Below are 23,743 nucleotides of genomic sequence, written 5' to 3'. Positions count from 1 at the left end.
ACAAACCTGACCACAGGAAGTTCCATTTAAGCATGAGGAGGAACTTCTTGAGTGTGAGGGTGGCAGAGCCCTGGGGCAGGCTGCCCAGAGAGGTGCTGCCCAGCCCCCACTCTCCCAGCCTGTGCCCACAGGGGAGGTTCTCCAGCCCTCTGAGCATCTTTCTTGCCTCCCTTGGAGCTGCTCCAGCAGGTTTCCTTTGATGCTGCTTGCTCCATGTTCCAGCACTGGTTTATCCTGGCCTCTAAGCATCCTCCTTAAGCCATCTGCAGGTGGGCAGCAAAGGTCCCCACTGGGCAGCCAGCTAAGGATCTCCTCTTCCATGTCAGGAAACCATCTCTGCTGCTCTGAGAGCTGCTTTACAGACCTGGATGCAGCTAAGCTTGGGCACAGTCAGTCTCCTTCTCTGGAAGCTTCCAAGACCCATCTGAATGTACTCCTGTGCAGCCTGCACTGGGTTCTGTGGCCTTGCTCTGGCAGGGGGTTGGACTGGAAGGTCTCCAGTGGTCCCTTCCAAACTCTGACATCCTGTGAGCCTGTGATCCTGGGTCTGCAGTGATAGGATGAGGGCCAATGGCTTCAAACTACAGCAGAGCAGATGGAGATTGGATGTGAGGAACAAGTTCTGCCCCAGGAGGCTGCTGGAAGCCTGCAAGAGGTTGCCCAGGGAGGTGGTTGAGGTCCTATCCATGGAGATCTTCCAGGGGAGGCTGGAGAGGGCTCTGGGCAAGCTGCTGCAGTGGAGGATGTCCCTGCTGAGGGCAGGGGGTTGGCCTGGAGGAGCCTTGGAGCTCCCTTCCAGCCCTAAGCATGCTGTGACTCTCTAATCCTGTCCTTACCAAGCTGCCTGGGCAGCATCTTGTGTAAGGTGCCCTTGGTGAGCCTGCTTTGGCCAGGAGGGTTGGGCTCCATGATGCCCAGAGGCCCCTTCCAACCCCTTGGGTGCTGTGATTCTCTGGGAAAGTCCTAAGCAGTGTGGCACCACAGTTTAGGGGGGGGAAAGGGTTTCCAAGCTCTTGCTTTGCAGTCCTACCACCTCGTGGCAGTCTGGGGCAGTGCCTCAGTGCTCAGGCAGCAGGCACAGAAACATTGGAGACCTCAGAAGGTGTCCCATGGGAGCTGGGTTTCTAACCTCAGCTCTGTTGACTCATGTCACAAAATCACAGAAGCAATAAGGTTGGAAAAGACCTCAGAGCTCAGCAAGGCCAAGCTGGCACCCAACCCCTCCTGACAATTAAACCATGGCTCCAAGTGCCACATCCAGTCCCCTCTTGAACACCTCCAGGGATGGGGACTCCACCACCTCCCTGGGCAGCTCATCCCAGTGGCCAATTCCTCTTGCTGGGAAGAACTTTCTCCTCCCCTCCAGCCTCAACATCCCCTGGCACAGCTTGAGACTGTGTCCTCTTGTTCTGCTGCTGGGGGCCTGGCAGAAGAGACCAACCCCCCACCTGGCTACAACCTCCCTGCAGGGAGTTGGAGAGAGCAAGAAGGTCTCCCCTGAGTCTCCTCTTCTCCAGGCTAAGCAACCCCAGCTCCCTCAGCCTCTCCTCACAGGGCTGTGCCCCAGACCCCTCCCCAGCTTTGTTGCCCTTCTCTGGACACCTTCCAGCAGCTCAACCTCTTTCCTAACCTCAGGAGCCCAGAACTGGACACAGGACTCAAGCTGTGGCCTCAGCAGTGCTGAGCACAGGGCACAAGGACTTCCCTGCTCCTGCTGGCCACACTCTTCCTGACCCAGGCCAGGATGCCCTTGGCCTTCTTGGCCCCCTGGGCACACTGCTGGCTCATGTTCAGCTGCTCTGCCCCAGCACCCCCCAGGTCCCTCTCTGCCTGGCTGCTCTCAGCCACTCTGCCCCCAGCCTGTGGCACTGCCTGGGGTTGCTGTGGCCAATGTGCAGCCCCTGGCACTTGGATGTGTTCAGTCTCCTGCCCTTGGCCTCTGCCCATCTGCCCAGCCTGTCCAGGTCCCTCTGCAGAGCTCTGCTTCCCTCTAACACCTCAGCTGCTGCCCCCAGCTTGCTGCCAGCTCACCCTCACTGCTGTTCCACCCCACAGCACCACGGATGTGCACACGGTGGCCTCGCTGCTCAAGCTGTACCTGAGGGAGCTCCCGGAGCCAGTGGTTCCCTATGCCAAGTATGAGGAGTTCCTGTCCTGTGCCAAACTGCTCAGCAAGGAGGAGGAGACGGTGAGTTGGCAGCTCCAGAAGCATCAGGTCAAAAGCTGGGAGGTTCCAACCTCCCCTGCCTGCACAGGAGCACAGGCAGGGTGAGCTTGCAGCACAGAAGGCTGAGACCCCTGTGCTAGAGCCCCTGGGTGTTGACTGCTGAGGGGATTCTGTCCCCCCTGCTCCACTCTGCTGAGCCCACAGCTGCAGCTCTGGGGCCAGCTCTGGAGCCTGTGTGCCAGGAAGGCTGTGGAGGGGCTGGAAGGTGTCCAGAGCAGGGCCAGGAGGAGGAGCAGAGGGCTGGAGCTGCTCTGCTGTGAGCACAGCCTGAGAGAGTTGGGCTTGTGCAGGCTGGAGAGGAGAAGGCTCCCAGGAGACCTTCTGGTGGCCTTGCAGGAGCTGCAGGGGGCTGCAAGCAAGCTGGGGAGGGACTTTGGAGGGGGTGAGGGAGGGCTAGGAGTGGGGGGGCTGGAGCAGAAGTAGAAGTGGGGAGCTGGAGCTTGGCTGTGAGGAAGAAGTTGTTGGGCAGGAGGGTGGTGAGAGCCTGGCCCAGGCTGCCCAGGGAGGTGGTGGAAGCCTCCTGGCTGGAGGTGTTTGCAGCCAGGCTGGAGGTGGCTGTGAGCAAGCTGCTGTGGTGTGAGGTGTCCCTGGGCATGGCAGGGGGTTGGGGCTGGCTGAGCCTAGAGGTCCCCTCCAGCCCTGACAGCTCTGTGATTCTAAGGCAAATCCCAGCCTGGGGCTGCATCCAGAGCAGCAGTGCCAGGGATCCAGAGAGGTGATTCTGCCACTTTGCTCTGCTCTGGTGAGACCTCACCTGCAGTACTGTGTCCAGCTCTGGAGCCCTCAATATAGGAAGGACCTGGAGCTGCTGGAGCAGGTCCAGGGGAGGCCCTGAAAATGCTCAGGGGGTTGGAGCAGCTCTGCCCTGGGGACAGGCTGAGGGAGCTGGGGGTGTTCAGTCTGGAGAAGAAAAGGTTCCAGGTGAGCTTAGAGTAGCCTGTCCCCTAGGGGAGGTTCTGCAGCCTCTGCTCATCTCTGTGGCCTCCTCTGGAGCCTCTCCAGCAGCTCCAGGTCCTCCTTGTGCTGGGGGCCCCAGAGCTGGAGGCAGTGCTGCAGGTGGGGGCTGAGCAGAGCAGAGCAGAGGGGCAGAATCCCCTCCCTGTGCTGCTGCTCTCCCTGCTCTGGCTGCAGCTCAGCACTCAGCTGGCTCTGGGCTGCCAGGGACCACTGCTGGCTCCTGGGCACTTTGTCACCCCCTGACCTCCCCAAGGCCTTCTCCCCCAGGCTGGATTTGTGTTTGGGGTTGCCCCAGCACAGGTGCAGGACCTTGCACTTGGCCTGGTTGAACTTCATGCCTCAAGCCTGTCCAGGCCCCTCTGGCTGCCATCCCCTACCTGCAGCCTGTCAGGTGGGGCAGGCAGCTTGGGCTCTGGCAGCTGTCTCTGTGTGTAGCTCTGAGCCCTGCAGTTTCAGTGTTGTGCTCCTTGTCTGCTGAGAGCAACTGCTGCCTTTTGCTGACCCTCTGGTGGTAACCCCAACCACTGCTGCCTCCTCACTCCCTGTTTGTTTGTTTTTTATCCCTGGGAAACATCCCACCCCATGCAGGGCCTTAAAGAACTGGTGAAGCAAGTGAAGAGCCTGCCAGCTGCCAACTACAACCTGCTGAAGTATATCTGCAGGTGAGTGCTCCTGCAAGAACACCACTGTGGCAGTGCCAGCTGGGAGCTGGCAGGCCTGGCTGCCTCTGTAGCCTTGCCCAGGGTCAGAGGAGGGCTGCACTTCAGTGGTGGCATTGGAAAGGGAGCTTTGCTGCATGCCTCATCCCTCAGTGGCTCCACCAAGGTGCACAGGTCTGGCTTTGCTGCCATGGACAGGCTGCACCCAGCAAGGAATGCAAGCAGGTAGGAGTGGCTGTCCTCTGTCCTCATGGTACCACAGGGGCTCACAGCAGAGTCACAGGATCAGCAAGGCTGGAAAAGACCTCAGAGCTCATCCAGTCCAATCTCCTCCCCAGCACCATCTGATCAACTCAACCATGGCTCCAAGTGCCACATCCAATCCCCTCTTGAACACCTCCAGGGATGGGGACTCCACCACCTCCCTGGGCAGCACATCCCAATGGCCAATTACTCTTTCTGGGAAGAACTTTCTCCTCCCCTCCAGCCTCAACCTCCCCTGGCACAGCTTGAGACTGTGTCCTCTTGTTCTGGTGCTGGGGGCCTGGCAGAAGAGACCAACCCCCAGCTGGCTACAACCTCCCTGCAGGGAGTTGGAGAGAGCAAGAAGGTCTCCCCTGAGCCTCCTCTTCTCCAGGCTAAGCAACCCCAGCTCCCTCAGCCTCTCCTCACAGGGCTGTGCCCCAGACCCCTCCCCAGCTTTGTTGCCCTTCTCTGGACACCTTCCAGCAGCTCAACCACTTTCGAACCTCAGGAGCCCAGAACTGGACACAGGACTCAAGCTGTGGCCTCAGCAGTGCTGAGCACAGGGCACAAGGACTTCCCTGCTCCTGCTGGCCACACTCTTCCTGACCCAGGCCAGGATGCCCTTGGCCTTCTTGCCCTCCTGGGCACACTGCTGCCTCCTGTTCAGCTGCTCTCCCCCAGCACCCCCCAGGTCCCTCTCTGCCTGGCTGCTCTCAGCCACTCTGTCCCCAGCCTGTGGCACTGCCTGGGGTTGCTGTGGCCAATGTGCAGCCCCTGGCACTTGGATGTGTTCAATGCCATCCTGTTGGACTCATGCTAGGGGCTGGAGGGGACCTCTGGACATAATTTTTTGAGTCCAACCTCAGGCAGGGGCACCTAGAGAAGGTGATAGAACGGTTTGGATTGAAAGGGACCTCCAAAGGTCATCCAGTCCTACCCCCTGCAGTCAGCAGGGACCTCCTCCACTAGAGCAGCTTGCCCAGAGACTTGCCAAGCCTCTGACAGCCTTGTCAGCCTTGAATATCTCCAGGGATGGGGCTTCAGCTACCTCTCTGAGTAACCACACTCCCCCAGGAGCACATCCAGGAGGGTGCTGAATGTCCCCAGAGATGGAGACTCCACCAGCCCTGGGGGCAGCCTGCCCCAGGCCTCCCTCACCCTGACAGCACAGAAGTTCCTCCTCATCTTCAGAGGAGCTTCTGAGCTTCCACTTTGTGCCCTTCCCCCTTGGGCTGTCCCTGGGCACCACAGAGCAGAGCCTGGCCCCATCCCCCTGACCCCCACCCCTGAAGTATTGATCAGCATTGATCAGATCCCCCCTCAGTCTTAATGAACCCCAGGGGTCCCTTGGCCTTCTTGGCCCCCAGGGCACACTGCTGGCTCAGGGTCACCCTGCTGGCCCCCAGCACTCCCAGGTCTCCTTCCCCAGAGCTGTTCTCCAACAGCTCTGCCCTGATCCCTGGGCTTGTTCTTCCCCAGCTGCAGGTTCTTCTCCCCCTCTACTCTTCCTTACTGAGACCACACCTGGAATACTGTGTCTGGTTTTTGGCTCTCCAGGTGCAGAGAGACAGAGACCTGCTGGGGAGAACCCAAGGCAGAGCCAGGAGGAGGATTTGGGGACTTGAGCATCTCCCCTGTGGAGAGAGGCTGAGAGCCCTGGGGGTGGTTAGCCTGGAGAGGAGCAGGCTGAGAGGGATCTGATCAATGCCTATCAATAGCTGAGGGCTGGGGGGCAAGGGGAGGAGGCCAAGCTCTCTTGGGTGCTGCTCAGGAGTCACCCAAGGAGCAATGGACACAAAGTGGAGCAGAGAAGGTTTCAGCTCAACAGGAGGAGAAACTTCTTTGGTGTGAGGGGTGAGGGAGGCCTGGAGCAGGTTGCCCAGAGAGGTTGTGGAGTCTCCTGCTCTGGAGCCTTTCCAGCCCCACCTGGATGTGTTCCTGTGTGGATTGCCCTGGCTGATCCTGACTGGCTGATCTCTGGAGGGATCCCTCCCCAGCTCTAACACTGTGTGAGTTGAGGAGAATGACCTTGAGCTTGCCAGGTGTCCCAGGAGGCTTCGGATGGCGATGCTCGAAGGACGTGAGGAAACCATCCCTGTGCCTTGACTTGATTTGAATTGGGCTTTCTGTCCTTCTTAACCTGGTCCTTAAAGGCTTCTTTCTTTCCCCCCTCCCAGGTTCCTTGATGAAGTCCAGTCCTACTCAGGCATCAACAAGATGAGTGTGCAGAACCTGGCCACCGTCTTTGGCCCCAACATCCTTCGCCCCAAGGTGGAAGATCCTCTGACTATCATGGAGGGTGAGCTTCAAAGAGCAGAGCTGGGAGTAGAGAGGAGGGGGAGTGCTCTTTAGCTGTGCTGGCAGGACAGAGCAGTAAGTTCCACCTGTATCTGTTTTCCAGACACAGAATTCTTCAGCTTGAATGAACTCCTGGGTAAAAACTTTGCAGTTGGCTCTGAAAAGAGACTGAAGTGTGGCAGCTCTGCATGAGGGTTGTGCTGCCCTGGCAGCTTCACTAAAAACATAATGGACTTCCCCCCCCCCCCCCCCGAAACCTGCTGCAGATCCAGCATGTTCTTATTCAGCATGTGTAGCTTGGAGTGCACTTGGTGATGGTTGAGCTTCAGTCCTGAGGGAGGAGGGAAAAGGTCACTCCAGGCTCGTGCTGCAGTGACTCGCCTCGAGTGTCCCCAGAGCCCTCCCTGCACCACAGGGATCAGCCTGTCAGCAGCACCCTGCTGCCCCCAGCAGTGGTCCCCTGCAGCACTTGGGCCAGGAAAAGCCTCACAGAATCACACAAAGGGCAGGGCTTGGAAGGGGTCTCTACAGATCATCCAGTCCAGGCCCCTTGCCAAGCAGCAGCACCTAGAAGGTCACCCAGGAACACATCCAGGAGGGTGCTGAATGTCCCCAGAGATGGAGACTCCACCACCCCTGGGGGCAGCCTGCCCCAGGCCTCCCTCACCCTGACAGCACAGAAGTTCCTCCTCATCTTCAGATGAGCTTCTGAGCTTCCACTTTGTGCCCTTCCCCCTTGGGCTGTCCCTGGGCCCCACTGAGCAGAGCCTGGCCCCATCCCCCTGACCCCCACCCTTGAAGGATTGATCAGCATTGATCAGCTCCCCCTCAGGCTGCTCTGCTCCAGGCTAAGCAGCCCCAGGGCTCTCAGCCTCTCCTCCCCAGAGCTGTTCCAGTGCCCTCAGCACCTTTGGAGCCCTTTGCTTTCCCCTCTCAGCAGTTCCCTGCCCTTGAGCTGTGCAGCCCAGAGCTGGACACAGTGCTCCAGCTGTGGCCTCAGCAGGGCAGAGCAGAGGGGCAGCAGAACCTCTCTCACCTGCTGGCCACAACTCTCCTGGATGCAGCCCAGGAGTCCCTTGGCCTCCTTGGCCACCAGGGCACACTGCTGGCTCAGGGTCACCCTGTTGGCCCCCAGCACTCCCGGCTCCTTTTCCCTTTTCCTCCCTATCAGTTCCTCCCAGGCTTAATCGTTGTGACCTCAGTTCCCCCCAGAGCCCAGGACACCTTTTTCTCCCTCCACACTCCCTTGTTTGGCTTTCATGGAATCATTTTGCTTGGCAAAGGCTTTGAGATCCTTGAGAGTCCAGCCCCAAGCTCTAACTCCCCCCAGCCTGGTGCTGCTCTTGTTTCCCTCTCTCAAGGAAATTAGGGCTGTGCACAGACCCTGCACAGAAAATGTTCCCCAGCCTCCAAACTGCTGTGTTCAGAGCTGGCCTGAGAGCCTGTGGCCTTCTCTTGCTGGTTGTTTGATGCCTTTTCTATCCCCCAGGTACAGCAATTCCCCCCAGACTTTTTCTGGTTAATTGTTTCCCTCCAGTCTTCTGCTTCTTCTTCTTCTTCCTCCTCCTCCTCCCCCCATGTGATTCTTCACAGCCCAGCCATGCTGTTGTGAAGGTGGCAGAGCAGTGAGCACCAGGGGCAGAGCTCTGGGCAGCAGCTCAGGCAGGCTACAAAACTTCCTAACATGAAAAGGGTTTTTAATCCCAGAATCCTAGAATGGGTTGGGTTGGAAGGGAGCTCCAGGCTCAGCCAGCCCCAACCCCCTGCCATGGGCAGGGACACCTCACACCACAGCAGCTTGCTCACAGCCACCTCCAGCCTGGCTGCAAACACCTCCAGCCAGGAGGCTTCCACCACCTCCCTGGGCAGCCTGGGCCAGGCTCTCACCACCCTCCTGCCCAACAACTTCTTCCTCACAGCCAAGCTCCAGCTCCCCACTTCTACTTCTGCTCCAGACCCCCCACTCCTAGCCCTCCCTCACCCCCTCCAAAGTCCCTCCCCAGCTTGCTTGCAGCCCCCTGCAGCTCCTGCAAGGCCACCAGAAGGTCTCCTGGGAGCCCAAAGTCTCTTCCCAACGTCTCATCTAAATCTGCCCTCCTCCAGCTTGGATCCCCTCCCCCCAGCCCTATCACTAGCCCAACCCTTCTGCAAAGCAAGGTCACCCAGAGCAGGCTGCACAGCATTGCAGTGTGCAGGCAGGATGTGGAGGTCCCCAGGGATGAAGTCTCCACACCTGCACAGGGCAGCCTGGTCCAGGGCTCCAGCAGCCTCACAGCAAAGAACAATCATAGAATCAGCAAGGTTGGAAAAGACCTCAGAGCTCAGCAAGCCCAACCTGGCACCCAACACCTCCTGAGAGCTAAACCATGGCTCCCAGTGCCACATCCAATCCCCTCTTGAACACCTCCAGGGATGGGGACTCCACCACCTCCCTGGGCAGCTCATCCCAGTGGCCAATTCCTCTCTCTGGGAAGAACTTTCTCCTCCCCCCCAGCCTAAACCTCCCCTGGCACAGCTTGAGACTGTGTCCTCTTGTTCTGGTGCTGGGGGCCTGGCAGAAGAGACCAACCCCCAGCTGGCTACAACCAGGTAGTTGGAGAGAGCAATGAGGTCTCCCCTGAGCCTCCTCTTCTACAGGCTGAACAGCCCCAGCTCCCTCAGCCTCTCCTCACAGGGGTTGTAAGCTATCCAGCTGCTAACTCTCCTGGGGCCCAGCACTTGTCAGAGCTGTGCTGTGGTCCCTGGCCATGGGCACACCTCCCACTGGACCATCTAACCCCATCTGAGCTGCCTCCCAGGCTTGGAGCCTTCACATCTCTGGGCAGCCTGTGCCAGTGCCTCACCCTTCTTCCTCCCTTCTCCTCTCAATCCAGCTTCTTCCAGTTTGAAGCCATCCCCTCTCATCCTGGCACTCCATGCCTTTGTGGAAGGTCCCTCCCCAGCTCTCCTGCAGCCCCTTCAGGTACTGCTGGTGGACAAAAAGCTCACCAGGAGCTCTCAGTGTGCACTTGCAGCCCACAAAGCCAATCAGATCCTGGGCTGCAGCAGGAGAAGTGTGGCCAGCAGGGCAAGGGAGGTGATTCTCCCCCTCTGCTCAGCTCTGGGGAGACCCCACCTGGAGTACTGCCTCCAGTTCTGGAGCCCCTATTGCAAGAGGGATCTGGAGGTGCTGGAAGGTGTCCAGAGAAGGGCCAGGAGGATGAGCAGAGGGCTGGAGCACCTCTCCTATGAGGACAGACTGAAGGAGTTGGGGCTGTTCAGTCTGGAGAAGAGAAGGCTCTGAGGTGACCTCATTGTGGCCTTCCAGGATCTGAAGGGGGCTACAGGAAGGCTGGGGAGGGACTGCTCAGGATCTCAGGCAGTGATAGGACTAGGGGGAATGGAATGAAGCTGGAGGTGGGGAGATTGAGGCTGGAGGGGAGGAGGAAGTTCTTCCCCATGAGAGTGGTGAAGCCCTGGGATGGGTTGTGCAGGGAGGTGGTTGGGGCCCTGTCCCTGGAGGTGTTTAAGGCCAGGCTGGATGAGGCTCTGGGCAGCCTGATCTAGTGTGGGGTGTCCCTGCCCATGGCAGGGGGGTTGGAACTGGCTGATCCTTGTGGTCCCTTCCAACCCTGACTCATACTGTGATACTATGATACTGGAAGGCTGCTCCCCAAGGTCTGCCTGCAGCTCTCTCAGCCTGTCCCCAGGACAGAAGTGTTTCAGCCTGCACATAACTGTTGTGGCTTCCTCTGGCCCTGCTCTGTCCCTGTCTCTCCTGTGCTGGGGACTCCAGAGCTGCCCCAGCCCTGCAGGGGAGGGCTGAGCAGAGCAGAGGGGCAGAATCCCCTCCCTGCCCCTGCTGCCCACACTGCTGGGGCTCAGCCCAGCACAGCCTTGCTCTCTGGGCTGCCAGCTCCCCTTGCTGCCTCCTGGGGAGCTGCTCCTCCCCCAGCACCCCCAGGGCCTTCTCCTCACCACTGCTCTCTGCCCTTTCTGGGAGCAGCACTTGGCATTGACTGATCCAGGTGCAGGACCTTGCACCTTCACTTCAGTCTCTGGGTTCTCCTGGTCCCAAAGCATGGTTTGATCATGCACTTCACTCAAGAGGGCTTGCAAGGGCAGGTGGCCAATTCACCTGCATGCTTGTTATGACTCTGCATGGGCTCCAGCAAACCTCTGAAGCTTCAAAGAGCCTTAGATCTGCATTGCTGCCTCCCCACCCCCCCTGCTTTCTGTGTGTCTCTGTCCCAAAAGCACTGTGAGCATCTGATTTGGGGGTGCAGAGGTAAGCTTCCCTCTGTCCCTGAGCTCCTTGGTTACAGCCTATTTTGAGCACAAAACCCCAGAGGCTTTCCTGCTTTGTTTCCTGCCTCCCAAGTGGCTCCTCATGACACTTCCTCTGCATGAGTGCATGCTGCCTCTCCCTTCACCTTCCCCCTGTCTCTCTGTCCCTCCACAGCTCCCAGGCTGGCTGCAGAGGTAGCTCCTCTTACCTCCACAGCTCCCAGTCTGGCTGCAGGGGTAGCTCCTCTTACCTCCACACTTCTGTGTGGAGCTTCCTAGCCTGATAGATAACTGCTGGGGATGTTTTGCTTGGCCAGGCAGCAAACTACCCTTTGTTTTCAGTCCCTCCTCATGCTTTTGCATCAAACAGCACAAAAAAGTCACAGAATGGTCAGGGCTGGAAGGGAGCTCCAGGCTCAGCCAGCCCCAACCCCCTGCCATGGGCAGGGACACCTCACACCACAGCAGCTTGCTCACAGCCACCTCCAGCCTGGCTGCAAACACCTCCAGCCAGGAGGCTTCCACCACCTCCCTGGGCAGCCTGTGCCAGTAGTTTGCAGCCCCTTGCAGAGCTCATGCAGTGGAAGCAGCCAGCCCCCTCCCTGGAGGTGCTCAAGGCCAGGCTGGATGGGGCCTTGAGCAGCTTGGGCGAGTGGAAGGTGTCCCTGCTCATGGCAGGGGGGTTGGACCTGGATGATCTTTAAAGTCTCCTCCAACCCAACCCATTCTAGGCAGGAAGAGCAGAAGCAAGGCCAGAGAGGGAGGATTTTAGCTTGGCCTTTGCAGAGCACATCAGAGTTTGATTGGGAGTTAGAAAGTTGAAGTATGCATTTAGAGACAGGTCCCCAGCTTTAGAAGTGGTTCTGTCTTAAAGTGTTGTGCAAGAGAAGCTACCCAGAGCATCCCAGAATGGTCAGGGCTGGAAGGGAGCTCCAGGCTCAGCCAGCCCCAACCCCTGCCATGGGCAGGGACACCTCACACCACAGCAGCTTGCTCACAGCCACCTTCAACACCTCCAGGTCTCTTCCAACCTCAACAGCTCTGTGATTCTGTGATGCTCCCTTCCTGTTCTTCGGGGTTCTGTGAGGCCTGCTGGCTTGGTTTGATGGAAAGAAGAGGTGGTGCAGCTCTACCCCAGTAGCTGGGGGCTCCTCAGGCAGTTCAATGATCAGGGTGCTACACACAGAGGTGCACTGGGTGAATGTTTGTAGCAGCTGAGTGTTTGTGTTCATGGGACAAAGACAGGCTGAGGGAGCTGGGGCTGTTCAGCCTGGAGAAGAGGAGGCCCTGGGGAGACCTTAGAGCAGCCTCCCAGTACCTGAAGGGGCTGCAGGAGAGCTGGGGAGGGACTTTTTACCAAGGCATGGACTGAGAGGATGAGAAGTTAATGGTTTCAAGCTGGAAGAATCATAGAGTCATAAAATGGTCTGAGCTGGAAGGGAGCTCCAAAGCTCATCCAGTCCAACCCCCTCTGCACTCAGCAGGGGCATCCTCAACTCAGGCTGCCCAGAGCCCTCTCCAGCCTCACTTAGAGATCTCCAGGGATGGAGCCTCAACCCCCTCCCTGGGCAACCTGTGCCAGTGCTCCACCACCCTCATGGTGCACAGCTTGTTCCTGACATTCAATCTCAAGCTGCTCTGCTCTAGTTTGAAGCCATTGCCCCTTAGATGCTGGATTTAGATGAGACAGGAGGATGAAATTCTTGCCCAGGAGGGTGGTGAGGCACTGGAACAGGCTGCCCAGGGAAGTTGTAGAGGCTCCAAGCCTGGAAGTGGTGAAAGTAACATTGGCTGGGACCTGGTCCAGTGGAAGGTGAAGGACCCCAGTGGGAAGTAGAGCACCCTAGTGTGAGGTGTCCCTGACCATGGCAGGGGGGGTTGGAACTGGCTGCTCCTTGAGGCCCCTTCCAACCCTGACAAGTCTCTGATTCTATGAAACCATCAAGTCCAACCACTCAGAGCTCACAATCCCACTCAGGAAGAAGCTATCAGCATGGCAGTAACTGCATCCCAGGAAGCCCACAGGAGGAGGATGAGTGCCAAAGGACACCACCTTTGTCAGTGGCATGTTTTAACTCAGTGTGGTGACCCCTTGGAAAACCTCTAAGGTCCCTTCCAACCCAAGAGTTGTGTTGTTCTGTGATCTCTGGGGGCAGGAGTTGAGCTGTGAGAGGGGAGCAGAGCTCTGCAGAGGGACCTTGCCAGGCTGGGCAGATGGGCAGAGGCCAAGGAGACTGAACACATCTAAGTGCCAGGGGCTGCACATTGGCCACAGCAACCCCAGGCAGTGCCACAGGCTGGGGGCAGAGTGGCTGAGAGCAGCCAGGCAGAGAGGGACCTTGGGGTGCTGGGGGAGAGCAGCTGAAGAGGAGGCAGCAGTGTGCCCAGGGGGCCAAGAAGGCCAAGAGCACCCTGGCCTGGGTCAGGCAGAGTGTGGCCAGCAGGAGCAGGGAAGTCCTTGTGCCCTGTGCTCAGCACTGCTGAGGCCACAGCTTGAGTCCTGTGTCCAGCTCTGGGCTGCTGAGGTTAGGAAAGAGGTTGAGCTGCTGGAAGGTGTCCAGAGAAGGGCAACAAAGCTGGGGAGGGGTCTGGGGCACAAGGCTGGGGAGGGGTCTGGGGCACAGCCCTGTGAGGAGAGGCTGAGGGAGCTGGGGTTGCTTAGCCTGGAGAAGAGGAGGCTCAGGGGAGACCTTCTTGCTCTCTCCAACTCCCTGCAGGGAGGTTGCAGCCAGCTGGGGGTTGGTCTCTTCTCCCAGGTCCTCAGCACCAGAACAAGAGGACACAGTCTCAAGCTGTGCCAGGGGAGGTTTGGGCTGGGTGTTAGGAAGAAATTCTTCCCAGACAGAGAGATTGGCCACAGGAATGTGCTGCCCTGGGGGGTGGTGGAGTCCCCATCCCTGAAGGTGTTTAGGAAGAGCCTGGATGAGGCCCTTGGTGCCATGGTTGAGTTGCTCAGATGGTGCTGGGGGCGAGGTTGGACTGGATGAGCTCTGAGGTCTTTTCCAGCCGGGTTGGTTCTGTATCCTGTGGCGCCTGCTCAGTAAATACAGTTAGCCCCTGCCCCGACCCAGCCATTAACCACCCTGTGCTGGCTGTCTCCCCTCAGGCACGGTGGTCGTCCAGCAGCTGATGTCGGTGATGATCAGCAAGCACGAGGAGCTGTTCCCCAAGGACCCCGAGGTGCAGGGGGGGGCAGAGGTGTGCAACAACAACAACAACGAAACGCCGAGGAGAGCGGGCGGGGGGCAGCCCCAGGGCAAGGAGGGCAGCACCGCCAAGGAGAGCAGCAGCGCCAGGGAGGGCAGCGCCAGGGAGGGCAGCGCCAAGGACAGCAGCGCCGCCAGGGATGGCAGCGCCGCCAGGGAGAGCAGCGCCGCCAAGGAGGCTGCCCTCAGGCGCTGCTCCTGGGAGAAGCCCGAGTCTCCCCGCAGGGGAAGCCTGGAAGCCGAGCCTCAGCCCGCCCCGCCGGGCAGCAAGACGAGCAGCCCCAGGAACAGCCTGCAGAAGGCAGACGTCAGCAGGAGCCCCCCCCCGACGGTGAAGAAGAACCCTGCCTTCAACAAGGGCAGCGGCATCGTCACCAACGGCTCCTTCAGCAGCTCCCTGGAGGGCGCCGAGAGGAGCCAGACCTCGCCCGGCTGCGGCCTGCCGGCCAGGAGAGCCTCCTCCGGCAAAGGAGCCGTGACCAGGATGGGCACCCAGAGCGTGCAGAACGGCGGAGCCCGGCCGGCGCCGGCGGGCGGCGAGGGGCACGGCGCGCCCCCTGGCGGCCGCGGCCCCCGGCCCCGGCCGCGTCCCCAACGGCTGCGTGGCGCTGCGGGACGGCCGGCAGCGGGAGAGCCCGGCCGAGGCGGGGCAGCACCACCGCCTCTCCACCTACGACAACGTCCACCAGCACTTCCCCCCAGGCGGCTCGGAGGACAAGCAGAGCGTGGACAGCGCCACCTGGTCGACCTCCTCCTGTGAGATATCCCTCCCCGAGCACTCCACCTCCTGTCGCTCCTCCACCACCACCTGCCCAGAGCAGGACTTTTTCGTGGGCACCTTTGAAGACTCGGTGCTGGATGGCCCAGCCCCGGAGGAGCTCTCCAACCCGGAGGATTACGAGAACAGAAGCGACAGGAGGAGCCTGGGGGCCCACAGCAGCAGGGCCACCAGCAGCAGCGAGAACGGAGAGACCTTCGTGGCCGGCAGCACCAACAACCACAGCGCCCTGCACAGCCTGGTGTCCAGCCTGAAGCAGGAGATGGCCAAGCAGAAAGTGGAGTATGAGACAAGGATAAAAAGGTAAAGAGGCTTTGGCTCTGCTCTCTCACTGCCTTTTTGCAGATGCCCAACCTGAGCCACCGCTGTGCCCAGAGAGCCAAGCAGAGCCTGGGCTGCAGCAAGAGAAGTGTGGCCAGCAGGGCCAGGGAGGGGATTCTGCCCCTCTGCTCCACTCTGCTGAGCCCACAGCTGCAGCTCTGGGGCCAGCTCTGGAGCCTCTGTGCCAGGAAGGCTGTGGAGGGGCTGGAAGGTGTCCAGAGCAGGGCCAGGAGGAGGAGCAGAGGGCTGGAGCTGCTCTGCTGTGAGCACAGCCTGAGAGAGTTGGGCTTGTGCAGGCTGGAGAGGAGAAGGCTCCCAGGAGACCTTCTGGTGGTCTTGCAGGAGCTGCAGGGGGCTGCAAGCAAGCTGGGGAGGGACTTTGGAGGGGGTGAGGGAGGGCTAGGAGTGGGGGGGCTGGAGCAGAAGTAGAAGTGGGGAGCTGGAGCTTGGCTGTGAGGAAGAAGTTGTTGGGCAGGAGGGTGGTGAGAGCCTGGCCCAGGCTGCCCAGGGAGGTGGTGGAAGCCTCCTGGCTGGAGGTGTTTGCAGCCAGGCTGGAGGTGGCTGTGAGCAAGCTGCTGTGGTGTGAGGTGTCCCTGCCCATGGCAGGGGGTTGGGGCTGGCTGAGCCTTGAGCTCCAGCCCTTCACTGTTCTATGCTTCAAAAATACCTCTTGTATTATTTTTCCTTCTTTATCCCTTTCTGGCTGGCTCCAGCCCTCAGGCCAGGCTGGCTGGCTCCACCTCCCCAGGCCGGCCAGGCTGGCTGGCTCCACCTCCCTAGGCTGGTCAGGCTATCTGGCTCCACCTCCCCAGGCCAGGCTGGCTCCACCTCCCCAGGCCAGGCTGGCTCCACCTCCCCAGGCCGGCCAGGCTGGCTGGCTCCGCCTCCCTAGGCCAGGCTGGCTCCACCTCCCCAGGCCGGCCAGGCTGGCTGGCTCCGCCTCCCTAGGCCAGGCTGGCTCCACCTCCCCAGGCTGGCTGGCTCCACCTCCCCAGGCTGGCTGGCTCCACCTCCCCAGGCCAGGCTGGCTCTACCTCCCCAGGCTGCCTCCACCTCCCCAGGCCAGGCTGGCTCCATCTCCCCAGGCCAGGCTGGCTCCACCTCCCCAGGCCAGGCTGGCTCCATCTCCCCAGGCCAGTCAGGTTTCATCTCCCCAGGCCAGGCTGGCTCCATCTCCCCAGGCCAGTCAGGTTTCATCTCCCCAGGCCAGGCTGGCTCCATCTCCCCAGGCCAGTCAGGTTTCATCTCCCCAGGCCAGGCTGGCTCCATCTCCCCAGGCCAGTCAGGTTTCATCTCCCCAGGCCAGGCTGGCTCCATCTCCCCAGGCCAGTCAGGTTTCATCTCCCCAGGCCAGGCTGGCTCCACCTCCCCAGGCCAGGCTGGCTCCACCTCCCCAAGCCAGGCTAGCTCCATCTCCCCAGGCCAGGCTGGCTCCATCTCCCCAGGCCAGGCTGGCTCTACCTCCCCAGGCTTGCTGGCTGGCTCCCCCAGTCCAGGCTCCCTAAGCGCCGCAGCACCTGCGTGAGGCTGGCGGCGGCCTGAGCTCGTGGCGCTGAGGGAGCTGTCCCTTTGTGCTTGCTGTTGGCAGCCTGGAGCAGAGGAACCTCAGCCTGGAGACAGAGCTGGTGGCCCTGCACGAGGAGCTGGACCAGGAGCGGAAGAAGTTCACCATGGTGGAGATCAAGATGCGCAACGCGGAGCGGGCGCGGGAGGACGCGGAGAAGAGGAACGCCATGCTGCAGCAGGAGATGGAGCAGTTCTTCTCCACCTTCGGGGAGCTGACAGTGGAGGCCCGCAGGCCAGACAGGGCCAACACCATCTGGATCCAGTGAGGCTGGGCAGGAGGAGACCGTGGGGCGCCGGAGGGCAGCCGGGCGGCCGCCGGAGGCGAGGGCTCGGCGCGCTCTCAGAGCCCCTTGGTGGGGGGGGAAGGGGATAGTCCTGCCCCACTCCTGCCTCTCTCCAGGGGGCACTGCCCTCTGAGTGCTTCAGCAGACTACTGTCAAGTGTTACAACTGGATGCCTGTACATAACTTTGGAAGCCAATCAGCTTAGAGAGAGAGAGAGAGAGAGAGGGGAAGGCAGAGCTGTATCTCCAGAGGCTGGTGTGAAGGCAGGGCTTGTCTTTAAAGGTGTTCAAATGGAGACCTGGTTGCAATCAAGCTTTGTACTGAGGCTTTTCTCCCTTGCACTTAACACAATAAGCTATTTTTGGGCACTGTGTCACCCTCAGCTCCTTTTGTGCAGCAGGTGGCGTTGGGTGGGGTGGGGGTTTGGGGTTGGGGTTGTTCTGTTTGGGGTTGGGGTTGTTCTGTTTAGGGTTATTGTGTTTGGGGGTTGGGGTTGTTCTGTTTGGGGGTTGGGGTTCTGTTGGGGGTTGGGGTTGTTCTGTTTGGGGTTTGGGGTTCTGTTTGGGGGTTGGGGTTGTTTTGTTTGGGGTTTGGGTTCTGTTTGGGGGTTGGGGTTGTTCTATTTGGGGGTTGGGGTTGTTCTGTTTGGGGTTGGGGTTGTTATGTTTGGGGTTGCTCTGTTGGGGGTTGGGGTTGTTCTGTTTGGGGTTTGGGGTTGTTCTGTTTGGGGTTGCTCTGTTGGGGGTTGGGGTTGTTCTGTTTGGGGGTTGGGGTTGTTCTGTTTGGGGTTGTTCTGTTTGGGGGTTGGGTTGTTCTGTTTGGGGTTGGGGTTGTTCTGATGGGGGTTGGGTTGTTCTGTTTGGGGGTTGGGTTCTGTTTGGGGGTTGGGGTTGTTCTGTTTGGGGTTGGGTTATGTTTGGGGTTGGGGTTGTTCTGTTTGGGGTTGGGTTATGTTTGGGGTTGGGGTTCTGTTTGGGGTTGCTCTGTTGGGGGTTGGGGTTGTTCTGTTTGGGGTTGTTCTGTTTGGGGTTGGGTTGTTCTGTTTGGGGTTGGGTTGTTCTATTTGGGGTTGTTCTGTTTGGGGTTGGGTTGTTCTGTTTGGGGTTGGGGTTGTTCTGTTTGGGTTTGGGGTTGTTCTGTTTGGGGGTTGGGTTGTTCTGTTTGGGTTTGGGGTTGTTCTGTTTGGGGTTGGAGTTGTTCTGTTTGGGGGTTGGGTTGTTCTGTTTGGGGTTGGGGTTGTTCTGTTTGGGTTTGGGGTTGTTCTGTTTGGGGGTTGGGTTGTTCTGTTTGGGTTTGGGGTTGTTCTGTTTGGGGGTTGGGTTGTTCTGTTTGGGGTTGGGGTTGTTCTGTTTGGGGTTTGGGTTGGTTTGGGGTTGGGGTTGTTCTGTTTGGGGTTTGGGGTTCTGTTTGGGGGTTGGATTGTTCTGTTTGGGGTTGGGGTTGTTGGGGTTGGGTTGTTCTGTTTGGGGTTGGGTTGTTCTGTTTGGGGGTTGGGGTTGTTCTGTTTGGGGTTGGGGTTGTTCTGTTTGGGGGTTGGGTTGGTTTGGGGTTGGGGTTGTTCTGTTTGGGGGTTGGGTTGGTTTGGGGTTGGGGTTGTTCTGTTTGGGGTTTGGGGTTCTGTTTGGGGGTTGGATTGTTCTGTTTGGGGTTGGGGTTGTTCTGTTTGGGGTTGAGGTTGTTCTGTTTGGGGTTGTTCTGTTTGGGGTTGAGGTTGTTCTGTTTGGGGTTGTTCTGTTTGGGGTTGGGGTTGTTCTGTTTGGGGTTTGGGTTGTTCTGTTTGGGGGCTGGGTTGGTTTTTTTGGGGGTTGGGGTTGTTCTGTTTGGGGTTGGGGTTGTTCTGTTAGGGGTTTGGGTTGGTTTGGGGTTGGGGTTGTTCTGTTTGGGGGTTGGATTGTTCTGTTTGGGGTTGGAGTTGTTCTGTTTGGGGGTTGGGTTGTTCTGTTGGGGGTTGGGGTTCTGTTTAGGGGTTGGGTTGTTCTGTTTGGGGTTTGGGTTGGTTTGTTTGGGGTTGGGGTTGTTCTATTTGGGGTTGGGATTGTTCTGTTTGGGGTTGTTCTGTTTGGGGGTTGGGTTGTTCTGTTTGGGGGTTGGGTTCTGCTTAGGGTTTGGGGTGTTCTGTTTGGGGTTGTTCTGTTTGGGTTTCATTTGTCTCTGGTTTTGTTAGGGGGTTTGTTGGTGTTGGTTGGTTGGTGGTTTTCTTTTGACTGAGGGGAGTGGGTGTTTATTTTGCTGCCCCTCTTGCTGGGAGGGTGAAGAGAAACAGAGCTCATGGAATCAACCAGGCTGGAAAAGACCTCAGAGATCATCAGGTCCAACCTGTGAGCTGATCCCTAACACCTATTAGAATAGAATCAACCAGGTTGGAAAAGACCTTTGAGATCAAGTCCAACCTATCACCCAGCACCATCTGATCAACTCAAACATGGAACCAAGGGCCTCAGCCAGGCTCTTCCTAAACACCTCCAGGGATGGGGACTCCACCACCTCCCTGGGCAGCACATTCCCATGGCCAGTCTCTCTTGCTGGGAAGAATTTCTTCCTCACAACCAGCAGAAACCTCCCCTGGCACAGCTTGAGACTGTGTCCTCTTGTTCTGGTGCTGGGTGCCTGGGAGAAGAGACCAACATCTGCCTGGCTACAAGCTCCTTGCAGGGAGTTGGACAGAGCAAGAAGGTCTCCCCTGAGCCTCCTCTTCTGCAGGCTAAGCAACCCCAGCTCCCTCAGCCTCTCCCCAATACCTAACAACCTCTCACCCAACACCTCCTGACAACTAAACCATGGCTCCAAGTGCCACATCCAATCCCCTCCTGAACACCTCCAGGGATGGAGACTCCACCACCTCCCTGGGCAGCTCATTCCAACCCCAACTCCCAGCTCCCTCAGCCTCTCCTCACAGGGCTGTGCCCCAGACCCCTCCCCAGCCTTCATGAAGTTCCTCTCAGGGGCTCTGAGTGTGAGAGTTCCCAGGCTCCCAGCATCACCAAAGGAGCACCTGGAGGGAGCAGGCTGGGGCTTGGCAGCAGGCAGCATGCCGGGGGAAAGGCAGAGCAGAGCCCAGCTGTGAGTCAGCCACTTGGCTGGCCCAGGGCAAGCAGCACTGGTGGTGTCTGTGCCACACTGAGGACCTGGAGTTGGTAACTCGGCCTTCAGGACTGCAGGGGAGGGCTGCTGAGGAGTGTGGCTTCCCTCTGCTGTCTCTGAGCTGTACTGCAATGGTTCTTTAACTGCAGGGGAGAGTCGCACAATGGGTTTGCTGGGGAAAGCCCTTCAGGCTCACCCACTCCAACCATTCTCTCACTGTGCCACGACTGGGGCTGCACCGTGGCCCTCAGCACCACATCTCTGACTCTCTGAAACACCTCCAGGGAGCCTCTTCTAATCCCCTCCCTGCCCCTGCTGCCCACACTGCTGGGGCTCAGCCCAGCACAGCCTTGCTTTCTGGGCTGCCAGCTCCCCTTGCTGCCTCCTGGGGAGCTGCTCCTCCCCCAGCACCCCCAGGGCCTTCTCACCACTGCTCTCTGCCCATTGCCCACCCAGCCTGGCTCTGTGCTTGGCACTGCCCTCAGCCAGCTGCAGGACCTTGCCCTTGGCCTTGCTGAGCTTCAGGAGGTTGCCCTGGGGCCAGCTCTGCAGCCTGCCCAGGGCCCTCTGGATGGATCCTTCCCTCCAGCCTGCTGTCACTGGCAAGCTGCTGAGGCTGCCTTGATCCCTGCTGCTTGATTAAGCAAGCTCAGGTCCCCTCAGCTGCACCAGCAGCAGGGATCCTTTCTGAGTGCAGGCACAGAGCTGCTCCTCCCCCAGCACCCCCAGGGCCTAATCCTCAGCACTGCTCTCTGCCCATCCCCCACCCAGCCTGGCTCTGTGCTTGGCACTGCCCTGAGCCAGCTGCAGGACCTTGCCCTTGGCCTGGTTGAAATTCCCAAGGCTGGCATGGGCTCACATCAATTTGTCCAGGTCCCTCTGGCTGGATCCCTTCCCTCCAGCCTCTCAGCTGCAGCACACAGCTTGGTGTCATTGGCAAACTTGATCCCAACCCAGATGTTAAACACTGCTGGTCCCAGCACTGGCCCCTGAGGAGCACCTCTCCTCCCTTGGCTCCACTCAGACATCAACCCATTGACTATTACAGAATCAGAGAGCTCTGGGCTGGAAAGGAGCTCCAAAGCTCCTCCAGGCCAAGCCCCTGCCCTCAGCAGGGACATCCTCCACTGCAGCAGCTTGCCCACAGCCCTCTCCAGCCTCCCCTGCAAGCTCTCCAGCCATGGGGCCACAACCACCTCCCTGGGCAGCTCTGTGTGTAATCATGTAGGTATTTCCTTATCCATCAAGTGGTCCCCAACCATCAGCTCCACACCTCTCCAGTGTGACATGGGGGCTGCTATGCACAGGGCCAGGCAGATGGCAGCAGCTTGTCCCTTGGCCATCACTGCTGTTACCCCAGCTCAGGAAGCCACCAGGTCTGGCAGGCAGGAGGTGCTGCACTGCCTGCCACCAATCACACAGCCACAGAGCTGGCAGGGCTGGAAGGGAGCTCCAGGCTCAGCCAGCCCCAAGCCCCTGCCATGGGCAGGGACACCTCACACCACAGCAGCTTGCTCACAGCCACCTCCAGCCTGGCTGCAAACACCTCCAGCCAGGAGGCTTCCACCACCTCCCTGGGCAGCCTGGGCCAGGCTCTCACCACCCTCCTGCCCAACAACTTCTTCCTCACAGCCAAGCTCCAGCTCCCCACTTCTACTTCTGCTCCAGCCCCCCCACTCCTATCCCTCCCTCACCCCCTCCAAAGTCCCTCCCCAGCTTGCTTGCAGCCCCCTGCAGCTCCTGGAAGGCCACCAGAAGGTCTCCTGGGAGCCTTCTCCTCTCCAGCCTGCACAAGCCCAACTCTCTCAGGCTGTGCTCAGAGCAGCTCCAGCCCTAACACCCTGAGCATCCCTCACCCACCCCATTTCCCCCCCCCCCCCCCCCCCCCCCCCCCCCCCTTTTTCCCCTTAAATCCCACAGCACCTGGGCTCTGTTGCAGTCTCCTCCCACCCCAGCTGTGGCCACTTGGCCCTCCCCACCCACTCCCCTTTGTAATCCCTCCCAGGAGGGGCAGCAGCCCTAAGCTGAGTCCATCTGGAGTGGGGGATCCTCCTCTCATCACTGGTGAGTGCCCATGGTGCACACTGGGTGATGGTTGTGGTGACAACAAAGGTTGGAGGGCCTGGTGGCCCCCTGGTTGTTAGGGCAATGCTTGATGACTCCTCCAATATCATCCCTGGGTGCTGGCTGTTCCTCCTCACTGGGGCTGAGCTCCTCTGGGTGGTATCCTGGCTGGTGAGGGTCTTGCTCCCAGCTCTGGGCTGGGTGCAGGAGTGGTAGTGCTGGAGCAGAAGCTGATTGGAATAGAACAGAACTAACTCAGGTTGGAAAAGACCTCAGAGATCATCCAGTCCAAGCTGTCACCCAGCACCATCTGAGCAACCCAACCATGGCACCAAGGGCCTCATCCAGGCTCTTCCTAAACACCTCCAGGGATGGGGACTCCACCACCTCCCTGGGCAGCACATCCCAGTGGCCAATTCCTCTTGCTGGGAAGAACTTTCTCCTCCCCTCCAGCCTGAACCTCCCCAGGCACAGCTTGAGACTGTGTCCTCTTGTTCTGCTGCTGGGGGCCTGGGAGAAGAGACCAACCCCCAGCTGGCTGCAACCTCCCTGCAGGGAGTTGGAGAGAGCAAGAAGGTCTCCCCTGAGCCTCCTCTTCTGCAGGCTAAGCAACCCCAGCTCCCTCAGCCTCTCCTCACAGGGCTGTGCCCCAGACCCCTCCCCAGCTTTGTTGCCCTTCTCTGGACACCTTCCAGCAGCTCAACCTCTTTCCTAACCTCAGGAGCCCAGAGCTGGACACAGGACTCAAGCTGTGGCCTCAGCAGTGCTGAGCACAGGGCACAAGGACTTCCCTGCTCCTGCTGGCCACACTCTGCCTGACCCAGGCCAGGATGCCCTTGGCCTTCTTGGCCCCCTGGGCACACTGCTGCCTCCTCTTCAGCTGCTCTCCCCCAGCACCCCCAGGTCCCTCTCTGCCTGGCTGCTCTCAGCCACTCTGCCCCCAGCCTGTGGCACTGCCTGGGGTTGCTGTGGCCAATGTGCAGCCCCTGGCACTTGGATGTGTTCAATCTCCTGCCCTTGGCCTCTGCCCATCTGCCCAGCCTGGCAAGGTCCCTCTGCAGAGCTCTGCTCCCCTCTCACAGCTCAGCTCCTGCCCCCAGCTTGCTGTCAGCTGCACATTCACTGCTGATGGACTCCATCCCCTCCTCCAGATCATCGATGAAGATATTGATCAGGCTGGGGCCCAGCACTGCTCCCTGGGGCACAGCACTGGTGCCTGGCTGCCAGCTGGCTGTGGCACCATTCACCACCACTCTCTGGGCTCAGCCCTGCAGGCAGTTCCAGAGGACCTTGGGCAGGGGATGGCTCCCTGCCCATCCCCCTTACACTCTGTGTAAGTAGGTGGTGGCAATTTGTCCTCATTCACAGAGCCAGTGAATCACAGAATTGTTTGGGTTGGAAGAGGCCTCTAAGATCAACCCAGCACCACCATGGCCACTGAACCATCTCCCAAAGCCCACAGGTTTCCTGAGCACCTCCAGCCATGGGGACTGCACCACCTCCCTGGGCAGCCTCTGCCAAGCCCTGACCACTCTGGCAGCAAAGAAATTCTTCCTCCTCTCCAACCTAAGCCTCCCCTGGCACAACTTCAGGCCATTTCCTCTCCTTCTATCACCTGAGCCTGGGGAGCAGAGCCCAACCCCCCCTGGCTGCAGCCTCCTCTCAGGGAGCTGCAGAGAGCAAGGAGGTCTCCCTCAGCCTCCTCTGCTCCACACTCCCCACCCCCAGCTCCCTCAGCTGCTCCTCCCCAGCCCTCTTCTCCAGACCCTTCTCTGGACCTACCCCAACCC

The 23,743-nt window shown here is 59.5% G+C and overlaps 1 protein-coding gene across 1 annotated transcript in view; it reads left to right on the top strand.

The window, feature by feature from the left end:
• The window catches only part of ARHGAP24 (Rho GTPase activating protein 24), a 41,019-nt gene extending 23,840 nt beyond the window's left edge, over positions 1-17,179 (top strand). Inside the window, 6 exon segments of the mRNA XM_068168037.1 lie at positions 2,056-2,188; positions 3,773-3,846; positions 6,267-6,388; positions 13,760-14,433; positions 14,435-14,940; positions 16,547-17,179. Of these exon segments, the coding sequence (XP_068024138.1) occupies positions 2,056-2,188; positions 3,773-3,846; positions 6,267-6,388; positions 13,760-14,433; positions 14,435-14,940; positions 16,547-16,790 (1,753 nt within the window). The 3' untranslated portion in view covers positions 16,791-17,179.
• The last annotated feature ends 6,564 nt before the right edge of the window (positions 17,180-23,743 follow it).

Source organism: Melanerpes formicivorus, unplaced genomic scaffold, assembly GCF_026170545.1.
Source record: "Melanerpes formicivorus ecotype bairdi unplaced genomic scaffold, bMelFor1.0.p_v2 SCAF_129, whole genome shotgun sequence".
Taxonomy (NCBI): domain Eukaryota; kingdom Metazoa; phylum Chordata; class Aves; order Piciformes; family Picidae; genus Melanerpes; species Melanerpes formicivorus.
The sequence above is the reverse complement of the archived record's forward strand: the minus strand, read 5'-3'. Positions and strand labels throughout refer to the sequence as shown.